The 16,791-nt window shown below is 39.3% G+C and overlaps 1 protein-coding gene across 2 annotated transcripts in view; it reads right to left on the bottom strand.

The window, feature by feature from the left end:
* Window positions 1-8,869, bottom strand: part of LOC132129285 (minor histocompatibility antigen H13-like) — a 45,458-nt gene extending 36,589 nt beyond the window's left edge. The window contains exon 1 of one of the 2 annotated variants that reach the window (XM_059540815.1): window positions 8,526-8,869. In XM_059540815.1, coding sequence (XP_059396798.1) covers window positions 8,526-8,717 — 192 coding nt within the window. In that variant the 5' untranslated portion in view covers window positions 8,718-8,869. The remainder of the gene's footprint in view (window positions 1-8,525) is intronic. The other variant, XM_059540816.1, reaches the window with a different exon arrangement.
* Between the last annotated feature and the right edge of the window lie 7,922 nt (window positions 8,870-16,791).

Genomic DNA, 16,791 nt, shown 5'->3' with positions numbered 1-16,791 from the left:
ACATTGGTTGAAAATGAATAAAGGTTGAAATATTATATTAGAAGTTGTACTTATATATTTTTTGTAAAGTTATCCAAAGGATTCATTAGCTAATCAAAAAAAGAACATTAGATTAATTATTTATTGAAATAAAAATAATCGTTAGAGTAGTCGACATAAAATAATCGTTAGTTGCAGCTCTAGACCACGGCCCCGCACTGAATGCTCTATTCAGATTCTAATGTTTCAATGTAACACGTGGCTTGAATAAGCCCACACAACAGAAGACAATGCAGCGAGACTGTTCTTCAAGTTTTTTTTTATTTTACTCTTAGCTTCGCGATGAGAGGAATAGGACAATTCACCATAAAAAGATGTGATGTGGATTACCTCAGGATTTGAAAAAATGGATTTCCTCAAAAAAAAGAATGAAGCACTTTATTCAGCAGAGATCATAAACATGAGTAAGTCTCTTTTTATTTATTTATATACTTGTACTAGTTTTCACATAACGTGTAAACATTTTACTAGTTAGACTTTTTCCAAACTATAATTCCTGACTAAATGTATAATCAAGTGAAATATTATGAAGTTTCAATAACAATATACTATACCATTCAAAAGCTTGTTGTAAATAATATAAATGTAACAAATAAATGTAAATGTAACAAATGTAACAAACAATGCCGTTCTTTCAATTTATCCCACAAAAACCTGAAAAAATATTCTCAGCTCTTTTCAATATGAATAATAATGATTTTTTTTTTTTGTAGAAAATCAGATTTATTAAAAGGATTTCTGAAGGACTGTGTGACTGGAGCAATGATGCATAAAAAAAAAATCAGCTTTGAAAGTCAGCTTTGATTTTTCCTAACAAACTTTATCTGCACACGCAAGTGAATATTAAAGTATGTTTTGGGATAATTAGATATATTCTGAAACTACAAACATAAAATTATATACATTTTGTCCTCACATTCTTTCTTGTAACTCCTCCCTCTTAGTCACACAGCTGAATGAAAGGCTCATTATGCAGCTCATTATGCAGCTCATTATGCAGGCCTTTGTCTTCTCAGGTGTAAATCACAATGATATTCATGATAGTTGGCGCCTACTCGCATATGACTTTTACCAACAAAAAGTGTCTTAGTCACAGAAAACAATATATTGATTTAAATTTCCTGAGTAAACAAGATGATTTTCACATAATTTAGAAAGAAAAATTCTAGGCTACAAGCTCCAGTTCTCAAAAGTCCAGGGAACCATTGTTCTGTATGTGTTTTATTGCCTTATTCAACCGATTTAACATTTGTAGTTTTTCACTAACCACGAATAACTTTTTTCTCAAAAATACAATCATGTACATACATGCTCCTCACACATTATTATAGCCCAGTTTGTGCTGATTACAGTGAGATTAGACTTTTCCCATTTACATATTTATAAGAAACTGAAAAAAGCACAAATGTCAGGGCATGACAAAACTTCTCCAGGCCCCAAAAATACCCTTAGACCTCAGAGGGTTAACCCAAATATTTTTCGAGAGGTTTTAATCCTTATGAATTGAAACAAACGCGATGGATCGACAGTTTTATATAATTAGGAGTACATAGAACTCTTTGAAATGTATATCACTACATTTTTAACTTTTAGAGACCTCAATAATACATAAAACATCTAGATAGGATTAAATACAACCCCAAATCAGAAAAAGTTTTTTTAAAGTGCAATACAATCAAGATCTTATAATAAAATCTTAATTTTAATGTTTATTTGATTGGCAAAAGTGCAAAGAAAAGATTTTCAATGTTTTCAATGACCAAATAAATGGTAATCTGTAAATATAAGATAATTGGGACAGAGAGACATTTAACACTATGTGTCACAGCAACTTTTTAATTACAATGTTTAATTGTTTGTAAATCAAGGATACTAATTGTTTTTTTTACGAGACTTCAGCTGCTCATCAGTCTGTGGTGGTCACCGAAACATTCTAGGTTTTACATTCTCAGGGGATAAAGCCAAAAAAAAATCCTGAGCCTGAACTTTTTTCCGGGGGCGGGGCAGCACATGCATAGACTGTGACAACTTTAACATTTGAAAAGATACTATGGCAAAGTTATTGCTTTCTTTATTCAAACTGATTTTCTTTTTCATGAATATATGATTGACCTGCAGAATGAAAGCTGTATCATACACTTGAAAAATTATGAGCTATATCATCGCTTACTGACACTAGAGGTGTGACAATACACTTAGCTCATGAGATGTGACAAAAGTAGATACTTGGTTCACTAGAATGAGAAAATATTTTAAGAAGTTTTCAATAAAATGTTTGTCTTTATTACAAAAAGTAAAACAATGCAGTTGTATTTAGAAATATTTTAACTAATCTGGGGCTGCAACGATGTAATGATTCTTTTGTTAATCAATCAATCTACGGATTATTTTGACAACTGAGTAATCCTTTTTTTTGTAACAAACAGACCTAAGTGAAAACCAGGCTTTAGTATGACTATTTATATATAAACTAACGATGAGGCAATAATAATTGGCTCAAATAAAACATCAAAACCAAGAAATTACAAGATTGTATTGAACACCGTTAAAATACATACTGTAAAATGCCTATATATATAACATGAACATAACTTAAGTACATTAAGTATTAAAACAAATACCTGCAGAGGGCGCCAACGGCCTGGTGACGTTTCACTTTACAGCTTGATTAAACTATTGCCCTATTCAGACGGGACTAGTTTTACAGGGGGTCATTAGAGAAATCAGTGTTTCACAGACGTAGTTGGTGATTTTAATCCCGTCCGAATCTGCCACGTCTGTGTTTTTCTCACACAACCTCTGTGTTAATTCCAGAGCAAATTACCTACGGTTTTTCAGCAAACTCAGTGATCCTCTGAGAAAACTAATCCCGTCCGAATGCGAATGTCTGTGATTGCCGGTGATATTTTATTTCACAACGCGTTTCCTTGTGTGTTTTGGCTAATGTGAATTACCGTAGATGCTCTTACCGCGCGCATGTTTGATATATTTGCTTACCGGCAAAGAAATAATAATAATAAAAAGAATTAAATCAAGAGCAAGATGTTAATACCGGCTATTGTAAATATCAGCATCAGGTAAGATTACTCACGTTCATTTATGCACTCACTTACATAATGTTTTAATTACATATGTACCTTTATGAAAATTAAACAAAGGTAGGTTTAGCCTACTACACACACACACACACACACACACACAGGAAACCAAGTTAAACTAAAGGAACCACACATTAACATGGTTTTGCTATACTAGCCATTTAGTATGTATTGTGTAATAATACTAGTGGCAATCATTCTGAATGAATGCAATGCACGCATACAGAGAGCACGTGATCTCTGTGACGCCCAGATGCACAAATCAGACCCCCCCACCTCTGTAATAAACAAGGAGATGTTAGTCCCGTCCGAATTGGTACATGAAAATCGCAGACGTCAGTAGGTAAGAATCGAAACTCAAACGTAGTTTAGAAAACTAGCCCTGTCCGAATAGGGCTTATGTTTAAATTCATTACATTTTAATATTTAATATTTTAATATTTAATAATATATAACATGACATATTTAGACATAGGTTGTAGGGCTGGGGCGATATATCGAATATTAGCGATACTATCGGAATAATTTTGACGACGATGTACAATTTGAATATATCGGGAATATCGAATATTTCAAATTCAAGCATACTTTCCCAAAAGAACGCGCCGAATGTCCAAAAAAGGAACCTGTAACTGCTGGCTGCTCTACGCCCCTCTACTACGAGAGCTGTAATGATAGCGGTTGCCAGATAACAAAAGTTTAAATCTCCCAATCAGAGCTCCACTGTTACAAGGATACATTTTCTTCCCGGTGTTTGCTTATTTTAAACAATCTGGCAACCATGCGCACGTGCTCACTCCTCATTGCAGAAGAGCCGCTGACGATAATCTGAAAACACGAACAAGCTGGAATTGAGCGATCTAATGAAAGCATCGTTCAGCCGGTCTGTGTTCTGTCGTGAGATCTCAACTGTATTATTTGCATTTGTGATCGCAAAATAAATGCACTTACTCGACCGCTGATGTTTGAATAGAGAAACATAGGCTATGGCCATTTGGAATTACTATTGGGGAATTTCACTGATATGTTTACCAGTTTCCATAATATAGACAGAGAGAATGCAAAAGTCTTTGGTATTCATTTATATATATTTATATATAAGAAATAGCTATGTGCTTCAGCAACTAGCTCCCCATCTAAGAGGGTTTTTAGTGTCAGTAGGAACATAGTTTCATGCCACAGAGCTTCTCTAAAAAAACCACAGACAGTTGACAGACTTGTGTTCTTAGCTTAAAAACTTGTTAAAAAATTAAAATAAAATACTTATCCCAGTTGCATAGTTTAAATTGTGAATTGCATGCACTAAAAAGTTGACAGAATGCACTTTCTGTAACTGTTACTTAATTTGCACTGCTTCAGTTACATATAGGCCTACATGTATTCATTTAATAAAAAGCAGTAAGTGATCTCTTGGTCTAGATTTTTTAACTGCTTAAATTAGCTGTTTAATCTAAATGTTTTTTTTTTTTTAATGGGCAAAAGAAAATCATGTTTTATTTTTTATTATTTAAATGCAAACATATCGAGATATATATCGAATATCGTAAAAATTGACAATATCGAGATATCATTTTTTTTTGTATATCGCCCAGCCCTAATAGGTTGATATATCTGCGGTGTTGGCAAAGGTTAATAAATGATTTACGTTACAAATCTAGTGAGATAATGCACACGGTTTTTCCAGATTACGTTAAGCAATTAAAATTCACAGCGTATACAGAGAGTGTAGCCCCTTTCACACATACAGTATTTACTGGTAAATTACTGGTAAAGTTACCATTAATCGATCATGTGTGAACAGGACCTTTTCAGAAATCCCGGTAAATATGTTTAGGCAATCATATCAGTGTGTCATTAAAGGACTATGGCACGCGTGGTGTGACTATCCCGGCAGGTTAGGAAATCGCACAAGATTTGTGTCAACACAGAAAACATTTCATCACTGGATAGTTTTCTCGTTTATTGAAAGTATAATTTATGTCAGCTGAATCTGCAGAACGATTGTCAGAGAAGATAAGGCAACGTTTTTTGCACAATTGTCACACCCTGCGGTAATTCAGGAGAATAAAAAATATCCAAATGCCCCACGTGAAACTTCTGTCTTCCGACCTTTTACAATCATCTCAATTGATTTTGATTAACACGTGCGAGGGAGAGAGAACAATTGTCTTAAGACAGCGCTTGCTGGTGTTGTCTGAACTTGAAGACGGTGAGAGTTGGCACGCAGCGCCAGCGCGGCCGGGGTTTTCTCTCTCTGCTGCTAGCTATTATTAAGGGGCTGGCCAGTGACAAGATGGTGTGTTGCGCTTTCAAAATAAAAGCATGCGAGTTAAAGATTTCAAAATCTAATATTTTTCTCCTCCGCTGTATAATTTTTTTTGGGGGGGGGACAAATGCGATAATCTCCAATATTGGGGGGGGGGGGGGCACGTCCTCCCCCGCCCAGTTCCCACGCTCTTGCTCCACTGCTTTAGATTGAGCTTTTCTATGTAAATACGCGCTAGATGGATATATTTGACCATTTTACCTCACAGCTTTCTGTCTCGCTTCTCCATTCATCAGGACTGCGACTCTGCAGTTGAATACTATTATGCGTGTCTTGTGTTTATAAAAGCAAAACATTCTGATTGGCTACTAATGTTAGTTTGGTTGAGAGTGAAAGTTGCACCTCTCATACCATTGGAAGGCGAACACATGGAAAGTGATATCAATTAGCAAGATGTTTATTTTATTTTTTGATTTATTATTATTTTTTTATGTAGGATTAAACGCAGCCCGCCAGAAATCCAGCACGGTGCCGGAGAACTTCTGCTTGCCAAGTGTTCAAAGGAGCTTTCCAACTGATTTCTTTAATTCATGGGTTTAGGTATCCTTTGCGAACGAAAGATGAAATGGATTGTTTTCCATGATCAGAGCGTCTGTTATGAAATGACAAGCATAAAAATCCATGAGAAAGTTACACAATGTGCGCACTTGGGGAGTTTGTGTTATAATTTGATGATAAATATCTTTACATCCATCCATGACAGATGGAGAATTTTCTGAAAATAATTTAAGATTGTTCAAGATCTATGCATGTTTGGCGAAGTTACGAGCCAAAACGGCAGGACTGCAACCTCTGATTTTGCTCAGCTACATGTCCTAATTCATTTTTATGTATTATAGATTTATGAGAGATATCTTAGGATCTAAATGATGGATTTTCTGCAAATAATGACGTGCCTTTTTCTATGATATATGTTTCATGAGGGTACGAGTGAAATCGCCATTACAGATACCTTGGATTTATTTTATTTATTTTGCTAAGCTTATGTCTCCTGTGTAGTTTTATGCATGTTATAACTTCATGAGCAATCTCTTTAGATAATGAAGGATTATGTTGATTTTGGGCTCTTTTTAATCAGGAGAATCAGAATAATGGTGTCTATTTTTATTTTATGTTGTATAAAGTTATGAGAAAAATTCATGACAGTACTATTTTACTTTCATATGGGTCTGGGGGTGATGACTTGTACAAAAACTCGCTCAAGTTTATTCAAAGCCCCAAACATAATATTACTTACATTCAATAGAGCTGAGAGATTCTAATATTTTTCTTTTTTGTTATTTCATTCAGGGGTTACTTACTAATTTGATTATGTTTCATGCAGGAGGTGTTCTTTCACTTTAATTTTTATATTGCCTCTTCCCCAATTTTAATTTTACTAATTTTATTTTTTATTTTACTTATTTTGGAGTGTGTTGCAGCCATCAAAATTAAAACTAGTTTAGATTTAAATAATATATTTAATATTTTAAATTCTTTTATTTGTACTTTTGTTAATTAAATTACAGTTAAAGAATTAAGATTTTATAGCAAAACAATTACAAAAACCCCAACCGATAATATATCGGTTATCAAATGATTAAACTTTAATCTGAAACATCACGTGGTGTTCTTGTTGTGACTTTTACTCATGTTGAAATATTTAATAAACATTTTTAAAAAATTGTGTCTATTTTGTATTTTTTAAGTCATCAAAACAGTTGGATCATAATATGAAAGTATACTTTGATTTTTATTCTTAGTATTTTTCATTTATCTAGATTTCTCACAATCCAAAATTATGATTCAGTGTGTTATTATGGCTTTAAGACCTCTTCCCACAATATTAAATAAAGCTTATTCCAGGAGCAAGCAGAGTACGAACAGTGCCTACAAGTGATGAGATCTGAAAACAGCAAAAGTGAACAAATTAAAATGGGGGGGAAAGATAACAGAAAATAAATTGAGAAACAACTAAAGTGACAGAGTGGCACTTCTCCGGATGTTTGTTCACAGTGTGTGTGCACTTTGGATGGGTTAAATGCAGAGCACGACTTCTGAGTATGGGTCATCATACTTGGCTGTATATCACATCACTATCTTTTTTTTATTTTTTTTTTAAATTGATACATATATGATATGTATTATAAATATTACTAATATTGCTAGTTTTTGGTAAAATTCAGTGAAATGAGCCATTGTACTTATTATACAGAAGCCAAAAATCATATCTTTGAGGGACATGGAAAAAGTATTGAATTATAGGAAAGTCTTAGAATAACTTTTATGTTCCACAGAAGAAATAAAATCATGCACGTTTGGAAAGACATGAAAATGAGTAAATGATTACCCAGTGATTACTCGATTATGGAAGTTCTTGATTTTGATTAACCATCCTTTTAATTAAAATACAAATACATGACTATATGAAAGTATACTTAAGATATTACTTATTTTAACTTATATTACTGGATTATAGATAAACATGTACTCTTTCATTTGTATCAGGGTTTAATACTTGGTAAAATTACACCTCTTATGATGATGTATTATTTAGATGGTAAGTTTAATGCAGAGATGTACTCCTCAACAAATTTATTTTTTTGTGGCACACGTCTGTGGAGGCGAAGTTCCCTTCTCACACGTCATAAACACGTTCAAACATTTCTGAAACTCGCCTCACTTCTGACGTGTCTTTTAAAAGGGTCATCTGATGCCTTCCATCAAAAAGAACAAAATATAGCACACAGCGAAATCATACGGTTTTGGAATTACATAATTACACAAGTAAATATTGACAAATGTCCAGTAAGCATGCATACAACATTTCAGTAGATGCGATTATTAAATTATGTATTGGGTAACACATGGCACTATAACAAACATGCAACTCTCAAACCAACTCAATTCTCGTTAAACTGCAGCACGTCAGACTTTTCACTAATGCATGTTTGCAAATTGCGTCAGTTAATGTTGATCGTGTAGTTAGTTACAGATTGAAATATTCAAGAGGCTTTTAACGTAACGTTACATTGTCTTCGCACATTCTTTCATGTGGACTTTATCTAATTAACTTAGATTACCTTGCTCTTTGAGCAGCCCACGGACTTGAGCGCTCCGAAGAAGATGGGCAGCAGGGCCATGAGCAGCAGGCTCCCGTACGCCAGAGCTGTGCCCTCGGCACTGGACACGAACCGGCCAGCGGTCCCGTTAACGGCATCCGAGCCGTTACTGGATCCGTCTGGCACAGCTGCGTTTTGCTCCACATCAGCCATGTTTTCGCGCGTTTAATTACTGTGAGCCTTAAATATAGATATGCTGAGACTGTCAACTGAGCGTGCTTCTCATTGAGATGAGCTCAGATCTCTTATAAGGCCACGTTTCCTAACTCTCTCCCCGGTGATGTCTTCTTCTTCTTTGACGTTTTATGGCGGTTGGCAAACCAGCTTTAGGTGCATTTACCGCCACCTACAAGGATTGGAGTGTGGAGCATTGACGGTAATGAAAACTCACTCAAAAAAAAAAGCTAGAAAATAACCTTAGTGGTAATTCTTTAAATCCTGTTTATTACATCTGTATCTTTGAGATACTTCATTAATCTGTGGAACATTTCTATATCCACATCTTTATTTAACAATTTCTGAAGTGAGATCTGATTTATTTCTATATTAAGTGCTTCTGTAAGTTGTAATCTTTCATTATCATATCCTTTACATTTAATTAAAATATGTTCAACTGTTTCAGGAAGATCACATTTTACACAAAGTCCAAACTCATGTTACCTATTATTAATAAAGATTGGTTAAGTGCAGTGTGTCCAACTCTAAGGTGAGATATTATGCGGTCTTATGCGGTCCTTTCTATTTCCCACAAATTCTCCTCTCATTTCAAACTGTTCTTTGAAAATTATATAAATGCCGTTCTTTATTCTCACCATCCCATTTAATTTGCCACATATCTTTTAATGCTTTTTTAATTAGCCCTTCTATTTCTATTTCTTGCATGCTTTTTAAAACATTTTCCTCACTTCTTTGTCCTCCTCCTCCCCCTACTGCTTCATCTCTAATAGCTGACGACTTTGCAACGTTTTTCATTAATAAAATTAAACACATTAGTTCACAATTTTCCACACAACAATCAGTCAAGCCCATATCACCAGCAACCTTACACTCATTTACATCCTTCTCTTCACTCTCTGAGGCAGAAGTATCAAAACTCATCCTTTCTAATCACCCTACTACTTGCCCGCTTGATCCTATTCCATCTCATCTCCTTCAAGCCATATCTCCTGCAGTTGTACCTGCACTCACTCACCAACACATCATCAACACATCCCTCCACACTGGTGTTTTTCCCTCATCATTTAGACAGGCTCGTATAACTCCACTACTTAAGAAACCCACCCTCAACCAAGCTCTTTTAGAGAACTACAGACCAGTTTCCCTTCTTCCTTTCATTGCAAAAACACTTGAACGAGCTGTGTTCAACCAAGTCTCTACATTTCTCACACACAACAACCTCCTTGACAGCAACCAATCTGGCTTCAGAAGTGGACATTCAACTGAGACTGCCTTGCTCTCATTTGTTGAAGCTCTAAGACTGGCAAGAGCAGAATCCAAATCTTCAGTACTTATCCTGCTTGATCTGTCCGCTGCTTTTGACACGGTTAACCACCAGATTCTCCTATCAACCCTACTGGCAAAAGGCATCTCAGGAACCACACTTCAATGGTTTGAGTCTTACCTATCAGATAGGTCCTTCAAAGTATCTTGGAGAGGTGAGGTGTCCAAGTCACAATATCTTACTACTGGGGTGCCTCAGGGCTCAGTTCTTGGACCACTTCTCTTCTCTGTCTACATGGCATCTTTAGGTTCTGTCATTCAGAAACATGGCTTTTCATACCACTGCTATGCTGATGACACTCAACTCTACCTCTCATTCCATCCTGATGATCCGATGGTAGCTATTCGCATCTCAGCTTGTCTAACAGACATTTCTTTCTGGATGATGGACCATCACCTTCAACTCAACCTTGCCAAGACAGAACTGCTTGTGATTCCAGCAAACCCATCGTTTCATCACAATTTCACCATCAAGTTAGGCACATCAACCATAACTCCTTCAAAAACAGCTAGAAGCCTTGGAGTTATGATTGATGATCAGCTGACTTTCTCAGACCACATTGCTAAAACTGTCCGATCCTGCAGATTTGCTTTATTCAACATCAAGATCAAGCCCTTTCTTTCTGAACATGCTGCACAACTCCTTGTTCAAGCTCTTGTTCTGTCCAGGCTGGACTATTGCAATGCCCTCTTGGCAGGTCTTCCAGCCAATTCTATCAAACCTTTACAATTAATTCAGAACGCGGCAGCAAGATTAATTTTTAATGAGCCAAAAAGAATACACGTCACACCTCTTTTTATCAATTTGCACTGGCTTCCAATAGCTGCTCGCATAAAATTCAAGGCATTGATGTTTGCCTACAAAACTACCACTGGCTCTGCACCCATTTACCTAAATTTGTTACTTCAGACTTATGTGCCCTCTAGAAGCTTGCGTTCTGCAAGTGAACGTCTCTTGATTGTGCCATCCCAAAGAAGCACAAAGTCACTTTTACGGACTTTTAAATTAAATGTTCCCTCCTGGTGGAATGACCTGCCCAACTCAATCCGGACAGCTGAGTCCTTAGCCATCTTCAAGAATCGACTTAAAACCCATCTCTTCCATCTTTATTTGACCCTCTAACTTTAACACTCACTATTCTAATTCTATTCTTTAAAAAAATCTAACTACTTTTCTAATCTTTTTGTATTCTATTATCCTTTCATTTATTATGCAATTGTATGTGTGTGTGTGTGTATGTGTAAAGACCTCTAACACTAGCTTGCTCTATTCTTTTTTTATTCTATCTGTTTTCTTTTTATTTATTATATTATTGTGGCAGGGGGGGCTGGGTTTAGCGAAGTCTGCAGCGGGAGAGAGAATCAGGAGACGAGCGGTAAGTGACACATTTCGCGAGTCCAAGGGCTGGCCTGTTGGCGTTGCGGGCACCCGGAGCATTTCGTGGACAGGTGTCCAGTGATGGAGGTGGGGACGATGATCCGGGTCCCGGACGTCCCACAGGTCACCCCCGGTCAGGCTGGCAAGTACCAAATACCAGTGAGTATCAAGGGGGGTACATATCCGGCCTTGGTGGATTCAGGATGTAACCAAACCTCAATCCATCAAAGCCTGATTCAACCGGGGGCATTGGATACAAGCCGCGTGGTTAAGGTGCGGTGCGTACACGGGGATGTGGTGGAGTATCCGGTTGTCCCAATTATGATTCAATTCCGGGGACAAAAGCATAGTGTGGAGGTGGCGGTTAGTCCCCACCTCCGGCATCCGATAATTTTGGGAACGAATTGGCCCGCGTTTACGGTTTTATTGGGGTCGTTATGTGCGGATGCCTCTTGGGGAAGTAAGGCATGGAAGGAGACCGCGTGGGTACAAGTGGGAGAAATTGAGCTGGGACCGCTGGGGTCTGCTTCAGGGGAACCGAACGAAATCGGGAGACTGATTCTCTCTGAGCGTGATGACTTTCCTCTGGAGCAGTCTCAGGATGAGACATTAAAGCATGCATTTCACCAAGTCTATTGGTATGGACCTCATCGGGCCATTAGAGCGATCGGCACGAGGACATCGCTTTGCATTGGTCATAGTTGATTATGCAACACAATATCCTGAAGCGGTGGCCCTCCGCAACATTTCCGCTAAAAGTGTTGCGGATGCCCTGTTTCGTCTTATCTCCCGGGTGGGGTTTCCAAAAGAAATCCTCACCGATCAGGGCACAGCGTTTATGTCACGTACTCTATGCGAACTGTACGGATTGTTGGGCATTAAATCGATTCGAACTAGCGTCTATCACCCACAAACCGACGACCTGGTCGAACGATTTAATCGCACTCTTAAATCCATGATCCGTAAGTTCGTTCAGGAAGACGGCAAAAATTGGGATAGGTGGCTAGAGCCCTTGTTATTCGCTGTGCGAGAGGGTCCCGCAAGCCTCCACGGGGTTTTCCCACTTCGTGCTTCTCTATGGACACCAGCCCTGGGGGGTGCTCGACGTACTGAGAGAAACTTGGGAGGAGGGACCATCTCAGGGCAAAAACGAAATTCAGTACGTGCTGGACTTGAGAACAAAACTCCACACATTGGGGCGGCTATCAATGGAGAATTTGTTACAAGCCCAGGACCGCCAGAGCCAGCTGTATAACAGGGGAACTAGGTTATGCAAATTTGCACAGGGAGAGAAAGTACTTGTATTACTCCCAACGTCGAGCTCTAAATTAAAAGCTAAGTGGCAGGGACCGTTTGAGGTCGCACGACAAGTCGGAGATCTCGATTAGGAACCAGACCAATAGGAACGGGACCCGTCAGATCTACCACCTCAACCTCCTTAAAAAATGGAATGAGGCAGAATCAGTGATGTTGGCAACGGTGATTGGGGGGGAGGATGATCTCGGACCAGAGGCGAATATCAAACCACAATCCCTCGCCCTGGCTCCAGGTGGAGATCACCTCCCGTCCCAACTCACTGATTTAACGAAATTACAGGCAGAGTTTGCTGACGTCTTCTCGCCCCTACCGGGCCGTACTAACCTGATTCAGCACCATATCGAGACCGAGCGGGTGTGGTAGTTCGTAGCCGGCCGTATCGCTTACCTGAGCACAAGAAAAAAGTAGTTCAGGCTGAATTAGGCGCTATGCTTGACATGGGGGTAATAGAAGAATCCAATAGTAACTGGGCGAGCCCGATAGTTTTAGTTCCGAAAACGGACGGCTCAGTCCGGTTCTGTGTGGATTATCGCAAGGTGAATGCTGTGTCGAAATGACGAGCTTGACGAGTTGCTTGATCGGCTAGGCACGGCTTGTTTTTATTCGACATTGGACTTAACAAAGGGCTATTGACAGATCCCCTTGTCTCCATTATCCAGAGAAAAGACGGCTTTCACAACGCCGTTTGGATTACACCAATTTGTTACCCTTCCCTTTGGCTTGTTCGGGGCACCTGCTACCTTTCAGCGCCTCATGGATAAGATTCTGCGGCCCCATGCTGCAAATGCAGCTGCCTACCTGAATGATATCATTATATTTAGTAATGATTGGCAGCGGCATATGCAGCATCTGAGGGCTGTCCTGAGGTCGCTGAGGGGAGCAAGGCTCATGGCCAACCCAAAGAAGTGTGCGATTGGGCGTGTAGAAGTAAGGTATCTGGGCTTCCACTTGGGGCATGGACAGGTGCGTCCCCAAATTGATAAGACAGCCGCTATTGCGACCTGCCCACGTCCCAAGACCAAAAAGGAGGTAAGGCAGTTCTTGGGGCTGGCGGGATATTATAGACGGTTTATTCCTAATTATTCGGACCTCACCAGCCCTTTGACTGACCTTACTAAAAAGGAGGTGCCAGGTACGGTCCAGTGGACGGAGCAGTGTCAGCAGGTCTTTACCCAGGTCAAGGCTGCTACTTGTGGCGGGCTGTAGTTACACTCTCCTGATTTTTCTCTCCGTTTTCTGTTGCAGACAGACGTGTCGGACAGGGGGCTGGGGGCAGTCCTGTCCCAGGAGATAGAGGGGGAGGAACGGCCGGTGCTGTACATTAGCCGTAAGCTCTCGAAGAGAGAGGCTAAGTACAGCACCATAGAGAAAGAGTGCCTTGCCATCAGATGGGCCGTCCTCACCCTCCGCTATTATCTCCTGGGACAGGAGTTCACCCTCTGTTCATCCCCACGCTCCGCTGCAGTGGCTCCACCGCATGAAGGATACCAACGCGCGGATCACTCGTTGGTATCTAGCTCTTCAGCCTTTTAAGTTCAAGGTGGTCCACAGGCCAGGTGTTCAGATGGCGGTGGCCTTCCTCTCCAGAAATGGGGGGGGGGGGGGGGCTGCAGGCCGGATGGCTCCCCGGCCTGAGTCGGGCGGTGGGGGTATGTGGCAGGGGGGGGCGTGGTTTAGTGAAGTCTGCAGCGGGAGAGAGAATCAGGAGACGAGCAGTAAGTGAGTGGTTTGGGCAAAAATGATCATCACCTGTTTCTTGTTCCAGTAATTGGCGTGGAGAGAGTATAAAACGCCAGGAGAGACGGAAGCAAGTGAGAGAGAGACGGACTGCTGACCCAAGCCGGAAACGGAAACCGGAAGGAGTAAACCGAAAGTGTTACGCGACCTTGTCAGAATAAAAGTCACCGTTTGGGTTTTTGTAAACTTTGAGTTATTTGCGTTATTAATAAACCTGTCAGCAGTCCAGCCGACCCCTTTGTCCTCTTCCTTTCCTCCCACGAACTTTGCTACAATTATTTAAAATCCCATGCTACGTGTACTGTGTTAACCTAACTGAGACTTGTTATAGGGTCAAAGACGAAAAACTGTTTAAGCATAAAAAAAGTGCAATACTACTTTAAACTGTTGTAGTTTCCCCACCCCGCCCCCCCCCCCCCAAATGCAAAAAGTTTTCTGTTTTTTTAATTGCAATTTTGTGTTTGTTTTTCTGAGCAAAAAATAAATATCATACATTTTCCCCTGATTTACAGAAGACACCCAGTAAAATGTCATTCAGTGTAACAATCTTGTCAGACATATTTACAACAAAAATCAATTTATGACTTATTAAAAGACTAATTACTTTCACCACAAATACTAATTAGTTGTAATTTTACATTTTTTACATTTGCCACTATCCTAGGTTTTGCCCATTTGTCAGTAAGAATTTTGTACTAATTTAAAACACAATAAAATTTAGTATGCTCCATTATTCTTTTAGATATTTTAATATGTACACGTCAGAATAAGCATGCTGTTTGAATTTTTGCATAAATATTGTGTTACACTGAATGACAATGTAACATTATTTTAACTAAATTTTGACATTTTATTCTCCAAAAACTTATTTGAAACCTTAAAAGTAGACATTTTACTTACATTTAATGTGCTTTCTATGGACACAAAATCACTTTTGTACATTTCTTTTGATGCGGACATCTTAACGTCTTTGACCTTATAGCACTTATATGTCATTGCTCTTTTTGTTGTTTTTGATTGCTTCCACTGTCCTCATCTGTCCAAGTCGCTTTGGATAAAAGCATCTGCTAAATGAATAAATGTAAATGTAAATGTAATGTATTTCTAATTTACAAATTGGACTATTAAATTCTATGTCTTCTATGTTTTTCGCTATCTGATCCACCACTTCATTACCTTCCTATATGTGCAGGTATCCATACAAAATAAATAATCGTTTTTGATTTTATTCTGAACAAAATCTGTAAAATGTCTGACAAAATGTTTTGTCTAGTTGAAGATTTACCACTCTTTAAACTTGACAGTGTTGAAAATGTGTTTGAACATATGACTACTTTCGGTATATTAATGTCTTCAACCGCTGAAGAGCCAAAAATATGGCATTCAGCGAGAGAGAGGCTTCACTTTTACCCCCGCACCGGTCCAGTGACTGCGCTATTGAACTTCTACCTGGAGCCGTTCCCCCGCACGGCCGTGTGTATCCACTTTCGCAACCGGAGACTGAGGCCATGAGAGCGTATATCGAGGAACAGCTTGCTAAGGGATTTATCACCACTTCCACATCCCCGGCGTCTGCGGGGTTTTTCTTCGTCAAGAAGAAGGACGGGAGTCTTCGGCCCTGCATCGATTTCCGTGGTCTCAATGAGGTAACTGTGAAATATCGATACCCTCTGCCTTTAGTCCCTGCAGCACTGGAGATGCTTCGCTCAGCCCAGTACTTCACCAAATTGGATTTGAGGAGCGCTTACAAACTCATTCGCATACGGAGGGGTGACGAGTGGAAGATGGCCTTTTCTACGACCACTGGCAACTATGAGTATCGGGTAATGCCCTTCGGGCTGTCCAATAGTCCTTCTGTGTTCCAGTCTTTCGTTAATGAGGTCTTCTGGGACATGCTGAATCAGAGGGTTATTGTTTATATTGATGATATCTTGATTTTTTCAGAGACTCATGTACAGGATGTGCGTGCAGTTCTCAAACGTTTGATTAAGAATCAGCTCTACGCCAAAACTCAGAAGTGCGAGTTTCATCAGACGCACATCACCTTCCTGGTATATGTCATCAGCGCTGGGGGGTTCTCATGGATGACAGCAAGGTCAAGGCCGTGGTGGACTGGCCTCAACCTTCTTCTGTGAAGGAATTACAACGATTTCTGGGGTTCGCCAACTTTTATCGTAGGTTCATTCGTAACTTCAGTCTCATTGTGGCTCCTCTCACATCTCTTCTCCAGGGCGGGAAGCGCTTCCGATGGTCTTCTGAGTGCACTGCAGCGTTTAATCAGCTGAAAGAGAGATT

This window comes from Carassius carassius, chromosome 46, assembly GCF_963082965.1.
Source record: "Carassius carassius chromosome 46, fCarCar2.1, whole genome shotgun sequence".
Taxonomy (NCBI): domain Eukaryota; kingdom Metazoa; phylum Chordata; class Actinopteri; order Cypriniformes; family Cyprinidae; genus Carassius; species Carassius carassius.
This window is presented reverse-complemented; position numbering and strand designations above follow the sequence as displayed.